Source organism: Sinocyclocheilus anshuiensis, unplaced genomic scaffold, assembly GCF_001515605.1.
Source record: "Sinocyclocheilus anshuiensis isolate Anshui unplaced genomic scaffold, SAMN03320099.WGS_v1.1 scaffold23, whole genome shotgun sequence".
Taxonomy (NCBI): domain Eukaryota; kingdom Metazoa; phylum Chordata; class Actinopteri; order Cypriniformes; family Cyprinidae; genus Sinocyclocheilus; species Sinocyclocheilus anshuiensis.
Window position 1 is genome coordinate 290,667 of NW_015552545.1, and position 21,831 is coordinate 312,497.

General features: G+C 36.8%; 1 protein-coding gene across 1 annotated transcript in view; it reads right to left on the reverse strand.

Moving 5' to 3' along the window:
- The window catches only part of colec12 (collectin sub-family member 12), a 41,449-nt gene that overhangs the window by 11,058 nt on the left and 8,560 nt on the right, over positions 1 to 21,831 (reverse strand). Inside the window, exons 3-6 of the mRNA XM_016454552.1 lie at positions 7,804 to 7,926; positions 4,060 to 4,146; positions 2,394 to 3,437; positions 1,152 to 1,643 (exon numbers count right to left, since the gene is read on the reverse strand). Of these exons, the coding sequence (XP_016310038.1) occupies positions 1,152 to 1,643; positions 2,394 to 3,437; positions 4,060 to 4,146; positions 7,804 to 7,926 (1,746 nt within the window). The remainder of the gene's footprint in view (positions 1 to 1,151; positions 1,644 to 2,393; positions 3,438 to 4,059; positions 4,147 to 7,803; positions 7,927 to 21,831) is intronic.

The window sequence follows — 21,831 nt, forward strand, 5'->3', positions numbered from 1 at the left end:
TTTTCTCTTTACTGCCTAAGCTTTAATCCTGTTCCTATACCAACTGTATGCGTGTGTGTGTGTAGGTGTAGGTGTATGTTAGACTAGTTTAAGTGTTTATGTAGTTAATAAAGTCTTACTTGTATCACACCTGAGGTTGTTCATTGTTTGCTCATAATCATAGTCGCTAATCATGCAGATTTATGCTACATGCTAGTACATGAGTAGTATTGTACAGTAAGAAAGTTATTTCCCTTAACCAGGAAATTAACGTTCTTAGAATTGACAGACAGTTGACCCTGAGAGGTCAAGTAAATACTTACAGCGGATCTAAATATTTATAATTAATTATAACTAGTTATGAGTAATTATTCATATTTCCCCTTTGAGCTGATTCGCTACAGTTTCAAAGTGGATTATTGGAACACTAGTGTGCAAACTTTTTTCCTACCACATGACAAGCTAATAACATGGTTGTCAGCATTAAAAGGTAGGCTATTGATGCTTTTTGCAGTGCAAATTTTGTTTGTGATGAAAATAACAGTATGTTTTCGTCAGTTATTTTACCTACAGATCGCTGCATTTCTTACAGATTTCTGCTCATTCGAAATCGGATGCAGATGAAGTAGCACTGTATAAGATTACATTTGTTTGAATGCATTATTGAGAGAGCGATTGCGTGTGAATAAGTGTTGTACCTGTTTAAATCATGATTTCACCTGAAAATATTCAGTATCTAGAGGGAACAAACAAATTCCTTAATAACTACCCTATAGCTTCCCGCTATGTCCATTGCCATCAACATAGCCTTCACATTCTTTCTGATTTGAGTGATCCTTCTCTATCAAGCTAGCTAAATATGTTTAACGTGAATTCTTGCTAAATGTGCAGTTATATTACGGGCCGTTGGCATGAATTGTACTTGTGATGGAGCGGTGGTGGAGCGCTCTTGGAGCGAATGAAAACAACGACGCTCCGACTTTTCAAAAATTCGCTCCTTGCTCCATTCAAAATCACACTGCTTCACGCTCCGCTCCCACTCCGCTCACATACTCTGATATCCATATTACATCAAAACAAAATGATTTATTCTGTATAAACTCTAATATCTAATAAATGGCCTGTATTAAGTGTATGTAAACAGTGACAGTGAGTACAAGAAAAGCTAGTACCTGGTGTACTTGTAGGGGGTGGCGCTACCTGGCGCTTGACAAAGCCTTGTGGATCTACCGGGGGCACAACTACTGGTGCAGGAAGTCCTGGTAATCCAGGAGGTCCAGGTGGGCCAATGGGGCCAACGGGCCCACGGGGTCCTTCCAGTCCTGCAGGCCCAGCTGGCCCTCTGAGTCCTTGCGGCCCTTGCGGCCCTTGAGGACCTGGCTGACCATCTCTTCCGGGCAAACCAGGTATACCAGGGTCACCTTTATCTCCCGACGGCCCCGCCCTGCCCCCTGATCCTCGAGAACCCTTTGGCCCAGGGCTTCCTCTTGATCCAGGTGGCCCTTTCATCCCTGGTACACCAGGAGGCCCCATTGGTCCCCTTTCTCCTTTAGGCCCAGCAACACCAGGTGCTCCTTTTTCACCATTTTCTCCTTTCTGGCCAGCTTTGCCAGGCAGCCCCTGGGACCCTTTGTCTCCCCGAGGACCTCTGGGACCAGGAGGACCTGAAATTATGAAACAAAGAAATTAATTTTCACTCTAATTGTCTAAAAGCACATATTTCCATATGTACAATGTGTTTACTTTTATAAATTTAGACTTTTCAAGGAGATCACTCATTGATTCAGTCTGACGGCACTCACACAGCCATGTTTTGGTTGCAAATTATACTGTAGCTCCAAATATCAGAATTTTAAAATAAAATATATTTTTTAAATAATTAAAAAAAACATTAAATAATCTTTTAAAACACTTTATTAATTTGTATTCCTTTATTAAATACTTTATTAATTTATTATTATTATTATTCAGTTCTTCAATTCAGTTACTAAATATGAATTGAATTAAAGCTGAAATATAAACACTAAATGAAAAACTTAAATTAAACAAAAAATAAAAATGTTTCCTGTGCAACTAATTGAAACAAGTTATTAAGTTATTATATAAACTTATTAAGCTATTGTATGTTATTATTATATGAATAAGTTATATAGATTAAGTTGAAAACTAAAATTACTAGCTGGAAATAAATAAAAACTAAAACCTAAATAAAAACTGAAAACTGAAAATATACAGATAAAAGCTAAAACCTAAAATAGTATATAAATAATACTAAAATAACACTACTTACTATAAATATGAATTCAAATATAAAATAGGAATGATTAAGTTGTGTATAACAAAACAGAATCTTTCTAATTAAGTGTTTGTAATCAATCAATTTTAATCAATAGAGGCCTAGCCTGACATCTTACCCTGAAGGATAGTGAAATTCGTGATGAGCTGTGAGTGTTTGCTGTCGACCAGTTTCATTTCCTCCATGACTATGGAGAGGCTGCTGACCTCTTTGTCGAGCCTGGCGGCGAGTTCTTCCTGCTGGGTTTTGAGCTCTGTGTTGTCGGCTCTAGTTTCTGCCACACTGCTGTTCAGCCCCAGCAGCAGGTCCGAGTGCCGGGCCACCGTCTCGGAGCAGCTGCGAAGACCATTCAGGTCCACACTGATCACTCCAAGCAGTTGCGTGGCGAAGCTTACATTCCCTGTTATGCGGTCCATTTCCATCTCGTTATGGTCAAGACGTACCTCTAGTGCATCAAACTTCAGGGAGGTGGCATTGTCGTGGTCTCGCTGCTGGTCCATGAGCTCACGCAGGCTCTGGTCGTGGTTGTCGGCGATGGCCGAGGCATTCTGCACCTGCTCTGAGACCGAGTTCAACTGAGAGGTCACATCCTCCAGAGCATCACTGTTAGAGCGAGTCAGCACAGAATTGTTAGCAGCTAAGGCCTGAAGGTTCTGGACCTTCTCCCTCAGCCAGTCGGCATCTGCTTTCGTCTGCCTAGCCACCTGCTGAAGGCTCTGATAGTCATTCTTAAGCTTCTGGACAGCCTGGCTAGTGTCCTCCACCGACCTCTGGAGGGAGCTGATGAGGTTCCTTTGCTGGGTCTGGGTGAAGTTCAGAGTGCTGATGCTGTGGGTGTTTCGGCCCTGTTCGCTCGTCTGCACCTGAAGATCCATCTGGAGCCGCACTGTGTCCGTCTTTATTCCGTCAATCAGGCCGCTGTATGAGTTTAAGGTATGGTTTACTTTGCTAATGACATTGGCATTGCTCTCCAACAGATCTCGCAGTGAGTGATGTCCACTCTGCATGTCCTCGCCAGCTAGCCGTAGCTCATTGAGAACAGCTCTGTTGTTAGAAGCCTTCACAGCAACGTCACTGAGCTGCTTCTGCAAGGTCTGAATTTCCAACTTGAATGAGAGGAGTTCACTGGTGGCATTCTCTGACTTCTCTCCCGTTTGATCATCTTCACATCAAATTTAGAAGTTTATTATGTGAAAAAAAAAGGATTTAGAGCAGCTGAGTTAATGATGTATAAGAGTGTTCATTATAAATATTTAATGATTAATTTAATTTAATGGCTCATATTTACTGACTTGTAATTATTTATTAATATATTTTTAATGTATATTTTTTGTACAAAAATCAAGTTTTTGGAAAGTCATGTGTAATTTTACTATATTTATTAAAAAGTGTCATAAAAAGGTCCAAAAATATGGCTTTTCCAGATAAAAGTTTTTCAAATATAAACAGTGAAGTTTTTAAATAAATAAATAAGATTATACTAAACTACTAAACTAAGGTTTTATTTTCAACATTTTCATTCTGTTATTGAAGATAATAAACATAGTTAATAAAGTAATTAACTTTTTTCTTCATTATGATATTAGGGCAGTTGTATCATCATCATCCTTTTGATGTAATGCCTCCAAAAAATATCTAAATTAATTTTAATTCAGAAATTAAAAACATGCTCATCAGAAAAAAATGCTTATTCAAACACTATATATATATATATATATATATATATATTCAGTATATATAGTGTTATGTCATTGAGCCAGTTAACATCTCAGGTCTGGACTTACCAAGTTTCTTGAGGTCCGTCTCTACAGCCATGATTTTCCCTCCATAATTCTCCATACCCTCTGTTACATTATCCATCCTTTGGACCACTGTGGGCACACATTATAAACACCAGTAAGACTTTGTCTGTACTATGAACTAGTATGTACTGTAGTATACTAAAAAAAAAACCGTAGGTATTTCTATTTTTACAAAGTCATGAGTTAAAAGGCTGCTTGAGACGTATCTCTGAGACACAATGAAATGATTTCCTTCTAAATGCTTATTGTTTTGAACTGTGTGGACATGATTTAACATTTTTCACTTGTCCAGTGCACATGCATAAAAATACAACATACATTTCACACACACAGCCATGCAGGAAATGCATGACACTTCATTTCCTCTGGAATTTGGAATGGATCCTGAGGAGTCGCTATCAGAGCATCTCCTGAGCCTTTCTGGTGATTCCCAGTCTTGCTGGCACCACTATAGCTATTCAAGGACAGATTTCAGTCTCATCCCTGATTTGTACAATAATGAAACCCTAGTTTAACATGCCTAAGGGCTAAAATGTTAATATAACCTTCCATAACCATGACCATTTATTTCCTTATACAATGTTGGTTTACATTAGACTTAATTCTCCGGTTAATGTGCACCACTAGAGGGCACTTCCACTTTACATTCTGCTTGATTCTTTTGGTAAGTGGTATATGATTAAAATACCAACTGTCACATTTGTCTTTTTTTTTTTGGAACTGTAAGGTGATCTTACAGGCTATCCTGACAAAGTTCACCCCCCTCCCCCTGTTCCCAGTGTTTATCCCATTGAATATCTCACTGGCAATCAAACATGAATGAAAAAATAAAGTCCTCATCTTTGCGCTCACTGTTTTTTAACTCATGTTTCATTCAGACATGCAGCACTCTGCTATTTGCTGCCAGCAAACTCAAACACATCAAAGATCTTGGGTATTAGCATTCCTGACTGCGCTTGTGTAACCAAACACGAAACAAATATATGCTGTAGGGGAAAAACAAAACACGGAGGTCTATTTCAAAGGCTTGTTGGTCATTTTCACACTGGGAGTCTGTCAGCGGGAGGTCAACACTGCCAGTCTCCTGCCCTCCCTCTCTCCCACTCTCCTTTCTTTCTTATTTTCCTGTAGAAGCCATGTTATTTTTGAATGGAGTTTAGTGGAATGGTTCTCTTATCTAAATATGCTCCAAAGACCATTGAGACACTCACTGGACTAAATCTGAACATACAATTCAAAACTCTTTTCTATTTGATGTTGTTGAGGAGACAGTTTAGAAGTGATACAGAATAAGCATAAAGTAACCAGATTCTTTCTGGCACTACCAACAAAGGAAACATGAACTGTATTCAGAATGCCACAAAGTCCCTGTCAATCAACCTGTGAGTTTTGAGACAGCAAATTGTTGCTAAGGCATAAAATCTCCTCTGGAGCAGGTTTGTAGTGAGACTTGCTGCTTTACATGGTCTTGTCCTCTGGTTGGCATTAAGGCTTTAGAGAACCAGAGGAGACATATGGACTCAACGGAGACATGATCTGGACAATCGGATCACATTTATTTAAAGCTAAATGTGACCCTGGACCACAAAACCAGTCATAAGGGTCAATTTTTTCCAAATTGAGATGTATACATAATCTGAAAGCTGAATAAATAAGCTTTCCATTGATGTATGGTTTGCTAGGATAGGACAATATTTGGCCGAGATACAACTATTTGAAAATCTGGAATCTGAGGGTGCAGAAGTTGAACAGAAATGAAGTTCTTAACAATACATATTACTAATCAAAAATTAAGTTTTAATATATTTACAGTAGGAAATTTACAAAATATCTTCATGGAACATGATCTTTACTTAATATCCTAATGATTTTTGGCATAAAAGAAAAATCAATAATTTTGACCCATACAATGTATTTTTGGCTATTGCTACAAATATACCCCAGCGACTTAAGACAGGTTTTGTGGTCCAGGGTCACAAATGAGCAAGGAAACATTTTCAAGTGCAAATTTGGGGTGCTTTGAAGTTCATTTGTTGTTCATTTGTTCATCTATCTATCTTATCTATCCATCCATCCATCTGTCTATCTGATTTTTGTTAGTGCTCTGTTGTACAATATAATACTGTTATCCATTTTCTTCTCAATAAATATTTGATTGCAAAAAATTATACATTTGATCAGTTAATTCACTTGAGAATCAAACCCATTAGCACTGCTAGCTACAGAAATGCTATATCACATAAATGAATAAAGTTACTTAAAAAGTAAACTACATTTGAAAGATATTAAAATACCTCTAATTTACTGTGTCCTTCTGGAAGACAACAGCGTGCATTATCTTATCCTGGTTTTTGGCACCAAACAAAATAAACTGCGATGCTCTGTTTCACAGCGCTCATGGCTTTCCCAGATAATACAGAAAGCAGATTTCACTGTGATAGCCCGGTTGACAATATTTGGAAAACTATCTTGTTTCTAAGGTGCAATATGGATGCCTTATGTCAGGACAAATAATAAAGTGAGCCAAAGTTCAAAACTGAACAGCAGAAATTATGGTGAATGTTCATTTGTGGCACATTCTTGATACGTTTTAGCTGGATAAGATATAAACCCAGTGAACCTAGATTTTTTTGGTCTAAACAACAGACGGAATCTGAGGGTGCAGAAGTTGAACAGAAATGAAGTTCTTAACAATACATATTACTAATCAAAAATTAAGTTTTAATATATTTACAGTAGGAAATTTACAAAATATCTTCATGGAACATGATCTTTACTTAATATCCTAATGATTTTTGGCATAAAAGAAAAATCAATAATTTTGACCCATACAATGTATTTTTGGCTATTGCTACAAATATACCCCAGCGACTTAAGACAGGTTTTGTGGTCCAGGGTCACAAATGAGCAAGGAAACATTTTCAAGTGCAAATTTGGGGTGCTTTGAAGTTCATTTGTTGTTCATTTGTTCATCTATCTATCTTATCTATCCATCCATCCATCTGTCTATCTGATTTTTGTTAGTGCTCTGTTGTACAATATAATACTGTTATCCATTTTCTTCTCAATAAATATTTGATTGCAAAAAATTATACATTTGATCAGTTAATTCACTTGAGAATCAAACCCATTAGCACTGCTAGCTACAGAAATGCTATATCACATAAATGAATAAAGTTACTTAAAAAGTAAACTACATTTGAAAGATATTAAAATACCTCTAATTTACTGTGTCCTTCTGGAAGACAACAGCGTGCATTATCTTATCCTGGTTTTTGGCACCAAACAAAATAAACTGCGATGCTCTGTTTCACAGCGCTCATGGCTTTCCCAGATAATACAGAAAGCAGATTTCACTGTGATAGCCCGGTTGACAATATTTGGAAAACTATCTTGTTTCTAAGGTGCAATATGGATGCCTTATGTCAGGACAAATAATAAAGTGAGCCAAAGTTCAAAACTGAACAGCAGAAATTATGGTGAATGTTCATTTGTGGCACATTCTTGATACGTTTTAGCTGGATAAGATATAAACCCAGTGAACCTAGATTTTTTTGGTCTAAACAACAGACAGCAGGAATTGTCTGTAGATTTGCAGTCTTCATTGAGAAAGCATAGCAGGCTGAAAATGCAAACATGTTAAATTATGCACGTCACAACTCACTGCAAAGAATGAATGGGTGTGAGAGTGTGATCTTCAAAGACAATAGCAGGAGGACTTCCTACCTTTGTATCCAAGCACAGCCACAGCTATGGTGAGCAGTGCACAAAGTACATACAGAAGAGCAATCGCCACCCTCAGGGCCCAGTCATTTTTACATTTAGTGCATTCACTTCCTTCCTGGATACCTGCAACAGAAAAGAACATTACTTTTTTTTTTGGTCCAAACAATAAATATCAAAATTCATCAAAATATCTACTTTTTTGTTCCACAGAAGTGAGTAAACAATGACAGAATTTTTGTGTGATTTTTTTTTTTTTTTTTTGCCTTAGCATATTTACTTTTTTTTGTTATGGTCTTAATAACTATGTTTATTTTAATAATTATGACATGCTGATAATAGACTGAACTGTCTAAACTAAACTGTCCCATTAACTAAAACATCTGAAACACCGGGACATTCCTTTAAGACAAAACAGAATTCTAAGAAACTATTTCAGCGATTTCACGCAAAGCAGCTTTAGAGATCACAGTGTTTCACCACATGATGGTGGAAGCGAATAAATGCCCCTCTGTTTGTTTTCATGAGCCAAGCTGAAACTACACCATCCGGGCTTGCTGTGAGCGAGAGACCATGTGTCATGCTTGTCTTGAACAAGAATGAGTGATTTGTGTCAGTCTGGTTCAGATTACCATTTAGTGTGGGAATAAACGGTCAACCATAAATAGTGTCACACTAATACAAACAGCAAGTCTGAATAGTACACAACAGACTATGACGTCAAATTCGCCACATGCTGCACGTTTTTGCTGTAGCTAAGAGTAAAGTGGACCCCTGTTGTGTTTAGATTAAGGTTGAGCAAATAAACATGTCCACTATCTCCAGAAAAACTCCAGACATTCCTCAACGAGCCTCACATCCTTGTTTGATTTATCAGCATATAGCTGGAGTGGCAGCCATGGCATCCAGGTCAGGCTAAAATTAAAGCCCAATGAGAGAGCTGAGGGGTGGGCAGGTCGCTGGGGAGCTTGTCCATAGACCTAAACATCTGTGTAAACATCAAAAAAGGGCCCTCCGAGCTATGGCCCCGGATGTAGGGAGGGTTTACACTGAGGGTTTGGTGAGGTGGTCTGTGTGGGGGAGATCAGGAGAGGCCTCAGCCCCCCACCAACCCACCCCAAAACTAAACCGCACCATGTAAACAAGCAACATCACAACCTCTGGCTATGGGTCACTGGGGTGTGCAGAGGAGAGAGAGAGAAAAGAAAACAATAAATGCATCACTTCTACATTGCTGTAGAGTGTTTATTGCTGTGTTTCTTTCACCTAATGAAAACTATCAACTAGAGATGGACAAATTGCTCCTGACCTGCAGCACTGAAGCTAGATCAACCACACAGCTTTCTCTTCATATACCCTTTCACACATGCTTTGAAAATCAGGAGGGAAAAGCTGATTTCACTGAAGAAATACAGATGTGTTCTGGATTTCCAAGATGGGACACTTACATTTGTGCTCTGAAACAACAGATATGGAAACATGCAAACGCTTTCTACTTTCTACTCTACTAGGGTTGGGAACAAGAACCAGTTTTTATTCAGTTTTTTTTTTAAATTCCAAAACTGAATGTCATTTGTTTTCGTTAATGGTTCCTGCACATTTTCCCACTTGACTGATGGAGTTACCATTAGTTAATAAATGATGCAGCAACACCATTTCTACATCTACACTACAAAACAGAAAGTGCAACAAATGTATTCTAACTTCAGAATAAATGTCTCTGCATTGTTAATTGTTTAATAAGCAGCATTCAGCAAAACAAGTGTAATCCCATTCCTGAATAAATGACTCTAATGAACCGGTTCCTTTAAGTGAATCAAACGCATAAAGTGCAACTAGTGTCATCCCATTCCGTACAAATGACTCTAATGAACTGGCTCTTTTAAGGGAATCAAAAGCGTAGAACGCAACCAGTGTAGTCCAATTCTGAAATAACTAAAATGCCTGTGTAAACACATTTTTGTATTAATAGTTTTTAAATACAAATGTTACCAGTTTTGTATTTACTTTTGAAATTATATCATCATATGGCAATGGAATTGCATTCCTTAAAAGTACAAAAACAATTGTTAATGGAACCTAATAGGAACTAGAATGGTTCTTTAGATGAATTTGAATCAAAACCCGACATGTTCATTCTTTAAGATTCACCCCCGGTTTCACAGACATGGCTTAAGGCTAGTACCAGATTAAAATGCATGTTTGAGCTGTCTCAACTGAAAATATCTTGCTCTGACATATCTTAAAAAATGTCAGTTCCATTGTTCTGTCTCAAGATGCACACATGTAACGTTTTCTTCTAAGGCATTTTTTATAAAAGCAGCTTAAATATCTTAATTGAACTAAGGCCTAGTCCTGGCTTAAGCTAAGCCCCGTCTGTGAAACCGGGCCTTTATGTTTTTTTGTTCAAACCTACTATATACTTGCCAATTGATTAATGCAGTCTACATGGACCATACATGACAACATTATCTATAACCATTCTGACACACGTACAAACACCCACACATTTAATGTTTGCAGCTCAAACACAAACACGCAAAAACCTAAAGGGGAAAGCAAACTGAGGCCCTGGAATGGATGACCATATCTTGCCCTTTACTACAGGGCTTTAGGGAGGGTCTGGAAAATGGCTAGAGTGTCATTTTCAACAGGCCAGCAGTGACTGGTTCAGGTCCAGGAAATTCCCAATGAGGAAATAACTAGTCAAACAGTCTAAATAAATGTACAGTAACACACAACAGCCCATACCTACTGTTTGATAATAATATCCACTGGATGATTGCTGTTCTAGTCAACACTTCTCAGTATGCATGCTATAGATCTCATGATAGATCATATTAAAAGTTGGAGGAGGACAGAATAGAGAAGGAGAAGTGCTGCTTTAACTCTGTGTGAGATGAGGTTGTTAAGCTGTGGCAGGAGATTGAGAGAGAGAGAAACGCTGAGGCCCGCATCCACGCCTGTGCAACAGCTGTGTTTCATTTGGACTCAGGAAGTCGCTCAAAGAAAATTCCTGTACTTCTCTTTTTTCCCTGTACCTGCTATAAGACCCACTCACACTTGCCCAATGCAACAGAACACTTGTGATGGAAATTTCCATGGCAACAAAAAGACATTTTTCCACACTACACATAGAAAGCGGTCCATGTTTGAGTTGATTTCTGGTTTGGTACATGTATAAGGGTGATTCTTCAATTAGGACCTTTTTTTTTGTCCCCCTGAATGTTTCAAAATATGCTCTTTTGCAAAAACAATTATCCTAGTTTTAGAGTCAATTAGCTTTCAGATTTCCTATCGTCTCTGTAATTACATTTTCCTAATTTTGTTAAGAGTACTGAATTGCTAAATATGCCATAATTTAACTGTTTTGGACCACTACCCAGACTTATCTTCCAAAAAAAATCAGTTAAGTTCTACTTGTATCTTTCAGACCTGAATAATTGCCCATAGAAGATCTTCCAAGGGAGTCTAATTTGGTCTCACAGAAACCATAGAGGCCTCAAGCAGCCATTACAAATTTGTTTGCACATTTACAGTGGGTGACTGATTCATAATTATGTTTAATTAAGCCTTCCTTAATGTTCAAATGTTTAAGCTATTGTAAGATACAGTTTGAAAGCTAAAGAAGAGTTACTGATAAATTAAGCAAATCTGAGCACTGTGAACCCCTCTGAGTGAACTCTCAGAGCTCAGGCATTTGAGAAAAACAATTATTTTGCAATTTGATAATAATTATAGCCTAATCTGCATGATCTGAATGCAACAAATGTGCAAAAGCTGTCATAATAAAGTATTTATTTTCATAATTTAATTTAAGCATTACCTCAAATGATTTCATGTTGGCCATCATTTTGTGACTATACAAATTTGGAAAACCAGAAGTGTAAAATAATTCAACATGATGGATTGGCAGCCCTGAAAGCAAACAGCTGAACAAACATGATCAACTAGTAACAACAGACCCAGTCAGTCTCTTAAGATGAAGAGCAAACAAACTCTTGCAGCATAGCATTCTGGTTTATTTCAACATAAGAGTTTCGTCATGTTAAAAATATGCTGCATATCTATCTCTACATGACCACTGCCAACATCTGGAATCATAACTCACAGTAAGACTCAAATAAAACGCTATTTGCATGCAATTCTTGTCAGTTGTGTGGCATCAGAAATAGCGAATTTTGTGAATCTGGTGCACATCTCTGGATTCAATCATTATGCCCCCAGCGTCCCTCGTTAAAAGCCCCCTCTCTGGAATGTTAACAAGAAAGCGCTCTAAAAAAGGGGGTATAACTACAGAGACAAATTACTACACCATTATGTTTGTAAACCTCTGAACTGTACTGCTCCACACCACTAGCATGCAACAGTAATATCTTTTTCCCCTTTTTTGACAGCAAACAGGTTTATAACACTTTAAATAGGCACAACCATCTGGAGTTTATTACACAAAGGAAAAATAAAACAAAGGACACAAGAGAAAATTTGATACATCATCCCTTCATGCCAAGGACTGAAGAACAAACATCTAAAATGTCAGCTCAGTTTACAATGTGGATGCAAGGAATGCTTTTCCTCAAAGAACTCTTTATATTACTGACTTCAACCTCGTTTATAAAACACCATCATGATATAGGAAGTGCATTCTGTAGTATATTTTAGCAAGATGTTAAAGGGTTAGTTCACCCAAAAATTCTGTCATTAATTACTCACCCTCATGTCATTTCAAACCCGTAAGACCTTCGTTCATCTTCGGAACACAAATTAAGATATTTTTGATGGAATCTGAGAGCTGTCTGACCCTGCATAGACAGCAACGCAACTGAAATGTTCCCAAGTCCAGAAACGTAGCAAGGAGATCTGTAAAATAATCAATAAGACATCAGTGGTTCATCCACAATTATACGAAGCTACGAGAATACTTTTTGTGCACAAAAGAAAAAAAATAACGACTTTATTCAACAATTCGTCTCCTCCGCATCACAAAAAGTATTCTCATAGCTTCGTATATTTGCGGATGAACTACTGATGTCACATGGATTATTTTACAGATCTCCTTAGAAATCACGGTCACCGCAGGATCAGACAGCTCTCAGATTCCATCAAAAATATCTTAATTTGTGTTCCGAAGATGAACGAAGGTCTTACGGGTTTGAAATGACATGAGGGTGAGTAATTAATGACAGAATTTTCATTTTTGGGTGAACTATCCCTTTAAGTTATGAACGGCTTGAACATGCCACCAAACCTGGTGTATCTGTGTGGGAGAGGTCTGGACCAATTAAAACAGCACAGCCCGTTACGCTGATTGAGCGAGACTGAATCTTCATGGAAAACAAAATACGTAAGATACACTGAGGAAAATCATGCCTTGAAACGACTAACAATCCGGGCCATAATTCCTTCGTATATTGTTCCACACTCATGGTTGGGCTACAACATGAAGCCTTTGTTTACATGTTTACTTGTCTCAGCTCAAATATAATCAGACACATGCAGTTTTGATACAAACAAATCAAAAGCAAGCAATTTAAAGTAAGTCTTTAACATTTCTGGATCCACCAGATTTTTTTATGACATCAGCAACAAAATAGAGGCAGAAATAGGAATAAATCCTCTCTGGAGTTCAGAGAGAGGCAATAAAGTCTTTCCTAAGACATTGGCACAGTCAATGGGACACGTGTGGGCTGTTTTCAGCTCCACCTATTTCCTTATGTGATTAAGGCCATGTGCAGTTTTCGAAATCCAGAGAGACTGAAAGAATGAGATGACAGAGCTAGCGATTGTGAAAATTAGGGATGCTCCTAATCTCCGATACCGATTCCGATACCTAGGTTTCGGTATTGGCCGATACAGATACCGATCCGATACCAGTGAAGTTTTTTTCCCTCAATTAAATAAATATAGAATTTATATATTTCTGTGTGTGGAAATGATAATCATTCTTTCACAATCTACTAGATACAGACTACTTCATTATAAAGAAAAATAAAATAAACAATAAATCTGATATGAATATCGGATCGGCGCATCCCTAGTGAAAATAACTGGACAAACCTACAATGGTCTTTCAAGACAAATGAAACATATTTTGTACTTGCTGCTTAGAATGAAAACATTGAGAAAATACAAGAAACACTGTGGGCATGCATATGTGACCCTGGACCACAAAACCAGTCATAAGGGTCCATTTTTCAAAATTGAGATTTGCACATGCTGAATAAATAAGCTTTCCATTGATGTATGGTTTCTTAGGATAGGACAATATTTGGCCGAGATACATCTATTTGAAAATCTGGAATCTGAAAAATCTAAATATTGAGAAAATCGCCTTTAAAGTTGTACAAATGAAGTTCTTAGCAATGCATGTTACTAATCAAAAATTAAGTTTTAATATATTTACAGTAGGAAATTTACAAAATATCTTCATGGAACATGATATTTACTTAATATCCTAATGATTTTTGGCATAAAAGAAAAATCAATAATTTTGACCCATACAATGTATTTTTGGCTAGAGCTACAAATATACCCCAGCGACTTGAGACTGGTTTTGTGCTCCAGGGCCACATATATGCATATGCTCAGCCCTGCAAATCATCTGCATCGTATTACTGTAGAAATAAAGCGCAAATTAAAGAGGAAATCATAAAAAGGATGTATGAAAAATGTGTGGCGACAAAAGCCAGCCAGACAGGCAGATCCCACTCAGAATCTGAGACAGGAAATCAAAATCTGAAGCCAAGAGCCTCTGGCTAATGAGCTGAAAGAGAGATTCTGTTCTTGATATTAGTCTACTGCAGTAAATAAATGCAAATACCTTTAAATCCATTCTTCTCCTGCTACTTTTCCAAATAGTTTAACAGTATTAAGCCTATAACTTAACCTGAACCTCATTCTATATATATAGTGTTTTCATTTACTTATGTAACATCTTTCTTGGTGACAGAATGCAGAATGTTGCAACTTTTTCTGGCAGCGACTTGAGTGAAGTCACACAAGCCCACCTTGTTCTTATTCCAGTACACAATATGCTATTTTTATTGTTGTTGTTTTTGATTGCACAATATAAATGCGAAGCAGCTCCTATAGTCAACTCTGAGTTGAAGAACAAATCTTCCTCTCCTTGAGAAGAACTAACATTATAAAAGTCCTGGGGCCAGTTGCATAAACATAGCCACTGTGTTAAGACTGTTAGTTGTTAAACAAGAGGTAATCAGACTTACCTTTTGGATTCAAATGAGACCATTCTCCCGTTTTATAACTGACTTTAAGAAATTATGACCAGTCTTAAAGAGAAAAAATTAGATGACTAACTTTTTAAGTCTAGTCTAGTGTTTGCCCACTTGAGTGTTCTCATACTACTTAGCGGCTTAGTATCAGGTGGGATATATCCTTTCTAGTCACTCAAGCATAATGCAAAAAAATGTCTTACATTCATAATATATGGAGACTAATTAGATTTTTATGCTTTTAAAACCCAATCTTTTAAAATGCATAAGTGATCAGTGATGAGATTGTATCTGCATGTGTTTAGGCGGTGTAGTCAGTTTCTGGCATACCTTCAGGAGTTGCTATGGTATTGACGTGAGTGTCAACCAATGCCAAATGAGTTTCAAATAAACGGGCCATATGGAGAGAGCTGAAAGAAAGTGAATAGTTTCACACTTATGTACACTATGGCATCTGGTTTCCTTAAAGCATAAACACATGCCTCATTATTAAACATTAGAAACATTAGGCCACAAGGGCACATGCCATTTTAATCATACATGATGCAAATGAACGACTAAACTCATTTGAGCAGTGCACATTTAAATAATCACATCAGGTATTGACTATTGATATCATATATATATTAATTGAAATAAAGCTGAAATATAAATATTAGATGAACATTTTAACGTGTACATTTGCGAATTAGGACAACTGTAAATTACAAATGTTGCTTTGGCAACTAACTGAAAAAAAGTTTAAGCTGAAGTACTAATATTACTAGAACTAAAATAAAAATAAACTAAAAATAAAGCCAAATAAACTTTTAAAAAACAAAAACTAATTTTTTTTTTTTACAAAAGTACATAGCAAAATTACTAAAACTAAAATTCAAATGAAAGCTGAAAATGTAAAAATAAAAATATTAATATTAATATTAAAATAACACTGATCATAATAGGAACACAGAATGTTCTAGCAAACATGCTATTGTTCCATAATGCATCTGCATTCTTTAAGTATACATACAATTAAAAATTATATTTTTAATTTGCTTAGCAGATGTCTTTGTCTAAATCCCAATCCAGCAATTTATAATGTAACTTTTTTTGTTTTTGTTTAACACAGAATGTATTATGAAGTAAATATGTATGTACTTAATTATGCAACATAAAGCAGAATTCAAACAGTTAAACCTTACAGCCTCAAGGTTAAAACATTTATTTTAAAGAGAATCCAGAGGGACTCTAGATAATGATATCATACTAATCATACAGCTATCATTCTAATGACCTCAGTGATAGAAATCATACTACTATTTTTATGGTTCTGGTTTTATAAGGAACTGAGAGGAGAGTACACCGCTGGGGTTAATGAAAAGAACACCTCCCACAAATGCACTGTTGCCTGAACCGATTTTCAAGACGGCTCATTGATCTTGACAGTACTGTGATGTCATCTAGATTTATCCATGGAGATTGAAAACAGCTCCCTCATTCAGAACACTGTAATGTTCTGGAATCTGGCCCTGAACTTTAATGACAGAGAAAGTGGGGGGAAAAGACCCTCTGAGCAAGTGCAGATTATTTTGGGTCTGGATGAATGTAGTCATATAAATGTAGTACCTTAGAGACACTTGATCGAATGATAATTGAATTGTTATGTACAAGTTTCTTCAACAAAACATAACAAGCGAGCGATAAGAGGGTGACCACAGAGCAAAGTCACATTATATGCTGATTTCCAATATGATTCTGATGTCAGCTAAAAATTATGACTTTCATTGAAGAGGGATTTTAATTTTCCTGTTTTCGGTGTGCATAATTATGGGGTGACATTTGTTTAATGCCTTAAGTCTCAGAGGTATGATCTCATTTCGTCAGGGGGTTTGTGCCAAAGAACATGTTTGCAACAAAAAGTCAAGAGAGACCCTTAAATACAGTAAATTACAGCACTAAACAATGATCTTCCATGAAATTAATGGCACAGTTCAGAGCAAGTCAACAGTTCCTTCATCCAACTTCAAACAGAGCAAAACATAACAGGCATTATGCAATTTAGAATTGTGAAACATTTCCTTCTTCTTTCCTCTTCTTAAAGAGACAGTTCATCCAAGTATGTAAATTATGTCATTATTTACTCATAAAGTTCCAAATCCATATGCTATTATTTTTTTCATTCAACCCAAAAGTAGACCCAAATTGTTCTGTAATTTTTGCCTTATAACAACCAAGGGCTGTCAAGCTCAAAAAAGGACAAAAACAACATTAAAGACCACACTGTAAAACCGAACAGTGAAATGAATTAAATGAAATGAGTTAATTTCACTCAAATGATAATGAAAGTTCATTGGACTTCATTGAAATAAGTTCTGTGAACTCAAAATGTCTTTGTAGTAAGCTGAACTTAAAATTAAGCATGCTTTGCATCAGACTGCATAAGGAAAATAAATGTTGAAATTAAGTGTTATTTTGTGTTTTTGCACAAGATTAACACGGGGAAGACATACGTTAGTATTTAATGTTGTGTTATGTTAGGATTTACAGAGGTTTCTGTTATGGTTACCATTGTGGTGAAGAGTAGAGCCTGTGGTTATAGGTTGAGGATGGACTGCAAAACTTTAAGACTGTGTATACTGCATGTTGCTTGACTATTTACATTCAAGTGTATAGTGATAGCTTTTTTGATAGTTACATTACTATGTGCTAGTGTGCTATTGCTAACTAGCACTGACAGTTTAAACACTGAAGATTTGAGTTCATGTGATGTTTATGTAAACAAGCTGTATATAATTAACATTGTGATGAGTGGGGTGGGATTGAGAGCCATGGAAGCAAGGCTGGTGTCGTGCGTGTTAATGAGAGATACCTGTGCATCACACTGGCCTGGCCTGGCTTGGCTCCCATGGCTCTCAGACCTGCCCCACTCATCACAAACATTTTAAGCTCTACTAACTTTAAAAAAAATGAGTTAGTTTACTCAAATCTTTTGAGATAAGTTTTCTCAAATGTTTTGATTATTCTCAACCTATCAGGTTTTACAGAGCATTAAAGACAATTAGATAGACAGTGTTATTTTATTATTAATTATATACTATTATAGTATTTATTCATATTTTGAATGAGCTTTGTTATATTTTCAGTTTTCATTTTAATTTTAAAGTGCCCCTATTATGCCATTTTATGCCGTTCCTAATATTGTTTTGGGGAGTCTCCTAAAGGTTTACATGTATGCAAGTTCAAAAATGCTTTCATTTTCTCAAAATATGCATTTAATATCACCTCATTTTCCAATGAATCTCAAATGATTTCTTTAAAGCCGTTCTAAGATTTAGTCTCTCTAAAACCCTCCTCCTTTCCTTGAGCCAACTCTGCTCTGATTGGTAACGATACGCCCATTGCCAGAGTTCCGTATTTTGAACGCTCAATAGAAAATATAAACATCAATTATTATTCATACTTGCAGGCTGCGATTCAGTGGAGCCAGCTGGTCCAAATAAACAGGGTACTAAGCCATCTTTCAAATATAAGCGTTTTGTGAATCCCGCATTAAACTCCCCGAGATTAGAGAAGCAGTCGTCAGTAAAATGACGTGTTTGTGGGCGGAGTCAAGTTGTTTGCGGCCGGCTAACATAGAACATAGGCGGGAATTATGCAAATGTGTTATCCCATAGATGTCACGGAAGTGGGATTAGAATTACTAACGACTCGTTTAGGTTGTACAGTCAATTCTTTATTTTGGGAGACAATAACTTTATTTATCATGCATATATATCATGCATATCAGGCTTTACAACTTTGCAGATAGTTTACATTCACACACAGCTACATTACAGACTGCATGAATTTAATTTAATGTAAGTTTTAGTAATATAGTAATTTCCTTATTTCTATTTAGTTGTAATTTATTTTTATAACAGTTTTAGTTTTAGTAATTTTATCAATTCAACAAACTTATTTTAAGTAATTTTCCACGGCAACATTTCTATTTTTTTTTTTTTTTAAGTTTTACATCTAATATTTATATTTTATTTAATTTTAGCTTAATTTCAAATAACGAAAGCAATTTTACACTTAAGCTCATATTCACTGATAATCTTCACACAACAAGCTTGTGTCTGGGCTATGTTCAGAATTGAAAATGAAAAATTGTTTGTCACATTGTTTGTGTACAATAACCTTTTTTTTATTCTGGATGCGAGCGGAAGGCACATTTATTTGTGAATAATGACATGACTTAAATAATGACATTACGGATTTTTTTTTTTATGGACATTATGGATATTTTTTGCCTTATTAAACTTTACATTAATATTTCATTAGAAATTAATAAAATGCAACTATAAATTTAGCAAAGACGGCGATCAAGAGTCCAGAATGTCATTCTGTACCTTTAGACTGTTCCTCACACAAAACTATCATAAGTCTTCAAAAGACTTTTATATGGAATCGCATGAACAACCTTAATGATACTTTTATTGTTTTTTTTGTTGTTTTTGGAGCTTGACAGCTGTGGTCACTAAGGACTGTGTAAAGAGTCTTTAAAAAATTCCTTGGGTGAACTGTTCCTTTAACCTTTTTATTGTGTATCGAATGTTCTATGCAGTCATCTGCGCTGACGGGAGGAGTGTGGGTTGGGGGGTTTGGAGCAGGAAAGGTTCATGCTAGTGGGTGGCCCACCGCAAGGCCTGGATCCTGACTCAGCAATCAGCGGCCGTCACAGTGGAAGGCTATTCGTTACCGCAGCAACTAAGCTTAGCCTGACATAAGCCAGAAGAGCGCGCACAAGCTTCATCGCTTACAGCAGCCAATAAAACCACAGAGGTCTTTAAAAACTTCCATGCCAGATATGCTTGACACGTAATAGAACAAAGTGCAACAAACACCAGGACAAACGGTGCAACTCCACCCATTGTGCAAGTGACTAAGAAACTAAATATAAATACTAATTACATTTGGAGACATAAAAAACAAACTACAAAATGAAATGGATGTGTTTGCACCACTCAATGGAGCCATGTCCAATTAAACTACAGATGTACCATGAAGAAAAATACCTTGTGCCATAGTTCAAACTCAAAGTAATTACTGTCCAAACGTCAGCCATCAGAGGAAGAATTCCTCCAGCTTTTTCATAATAATTTATTATTTATGTATTCGTATCTGAGTTAAATGATACATTAAATAAGTCAAAAGATAACCTGAACAAGAATAATACCGTGCGTCAGATGTCTTGACAGCCAAAGTAATCAGTCTCAGAAACAAAGGCACTGTGCCTCTGTCTTGGCCAGTTCTGCAAAACGGATTGTCAGTAAGTAGTACTCCGAGTCGAGCAAAGAAAAATACACATCTTTCTTTCACTCTACCTTTTTTTCAGGCCAGGAAGCGCAGAGTTGATTTTGGCAGAGTTGGGAGCCAAAAGACTTTCATTAATATATCAGACACTGCGCTGCACTCGGGGCCTTTCTTTTATTGGTAATGCCAAAAGAAAAGAGTTGGTCTCCATCAGTGACATGTATCGTTTTTGAATGAACGCCAGACCTTGTGTTGCAAGGAAAGGCACAGAGTCCATCCATCATTTAGGTGTGACACCGTATTATATGACACTGACAGCATGTTATAGCGGGTAAGAACATCTCTGAAGACCTTCTATAAGACAGGCCGGATGCTAACTTGACCCCTTCTCCTCACACGGTAAAGCCCAACAGATGGTTCGTTTTACAAGCTCAATTTATATCTATTTGTCAAGAGTGAAGAAGGAGAAATTTGGTAGCATTCCTTGTTTATGTGAGGAGACCTCCCCTCCTGATCTGTTTCCTGTCATACAAAAGCCTGACTACTGAGAAGCATGAATTTAGTCAAAGCCTTCAACAACAAGTCAATTCAGCATAAACAAGCAAGATTTACTCTCAATCTTTCTTGTCACTATGTAAACTACATTGTTTTAGAAAGAACTGTTCAGCTCAGATTTGCGTGGCTGCTTATCTCCCCTTTCCAAAGTGTCTCCACCACTGAGAGTTCAAGCAAAGGTGCTTTTAAAGAGTCAAATTCAGCTGGCCTGACCCAGAGTTGACCCAAACCCTCTCCAGAATCCTTACAGCCCATGGCAAGAACCTCCTGCTGGGAAGCGGTCATTTGTGCATCGAGTGGAGAAAAAACCTCTGTTCTCAGTTGGAGAACTGTGTACCATTCTCTTAAACCAGGCTGGAGCAGTTTTGAGATGAGAATAAAACCCTCCACATCCCCCTGACAGCTCACCCCACAGACCCTGTGGGCTGAAGGACAGACAAATGTTCTTTCTCCATCTACCTCCATCTGCTGGTGCCTGCATGCATGCTGAAAACACACAAGCATGTCATGTTTCAAGGAAGCATTATAGAACATCAATGCATGAAGAACCCTGGAGGGGGGTGCATTAAACAAGTACTCTGAAAACATTCTCCTCTAGTAATAATAAACCTGAGTCAAATGAAAAACACTTGCTCTGACTCAAACATATTCTAAATCAAATGCATCTTCACTACAATACATAAACAATAACAGCCACACACTGCAAAAACTCTTTTTTTAATTAGTAATTTTCTAGAGAAACAAGCTAGGTCATGTTCTCAGAAAAAAAGCTGTACATTTTCTAACTGAAATGTTATTTTATTAAAACATAAACCTCACTAAATTTAGTTAGATTTATGCCTAAACAAATACAAACAAACAAGCATTATACCCTGAAAGATAAACTGTTCTCAAGATGAATGTTCTCAATAAAAGAAAAAAAAAAAAGTTAAAATAGAAAAAATAGAAAACTATACACACACATATG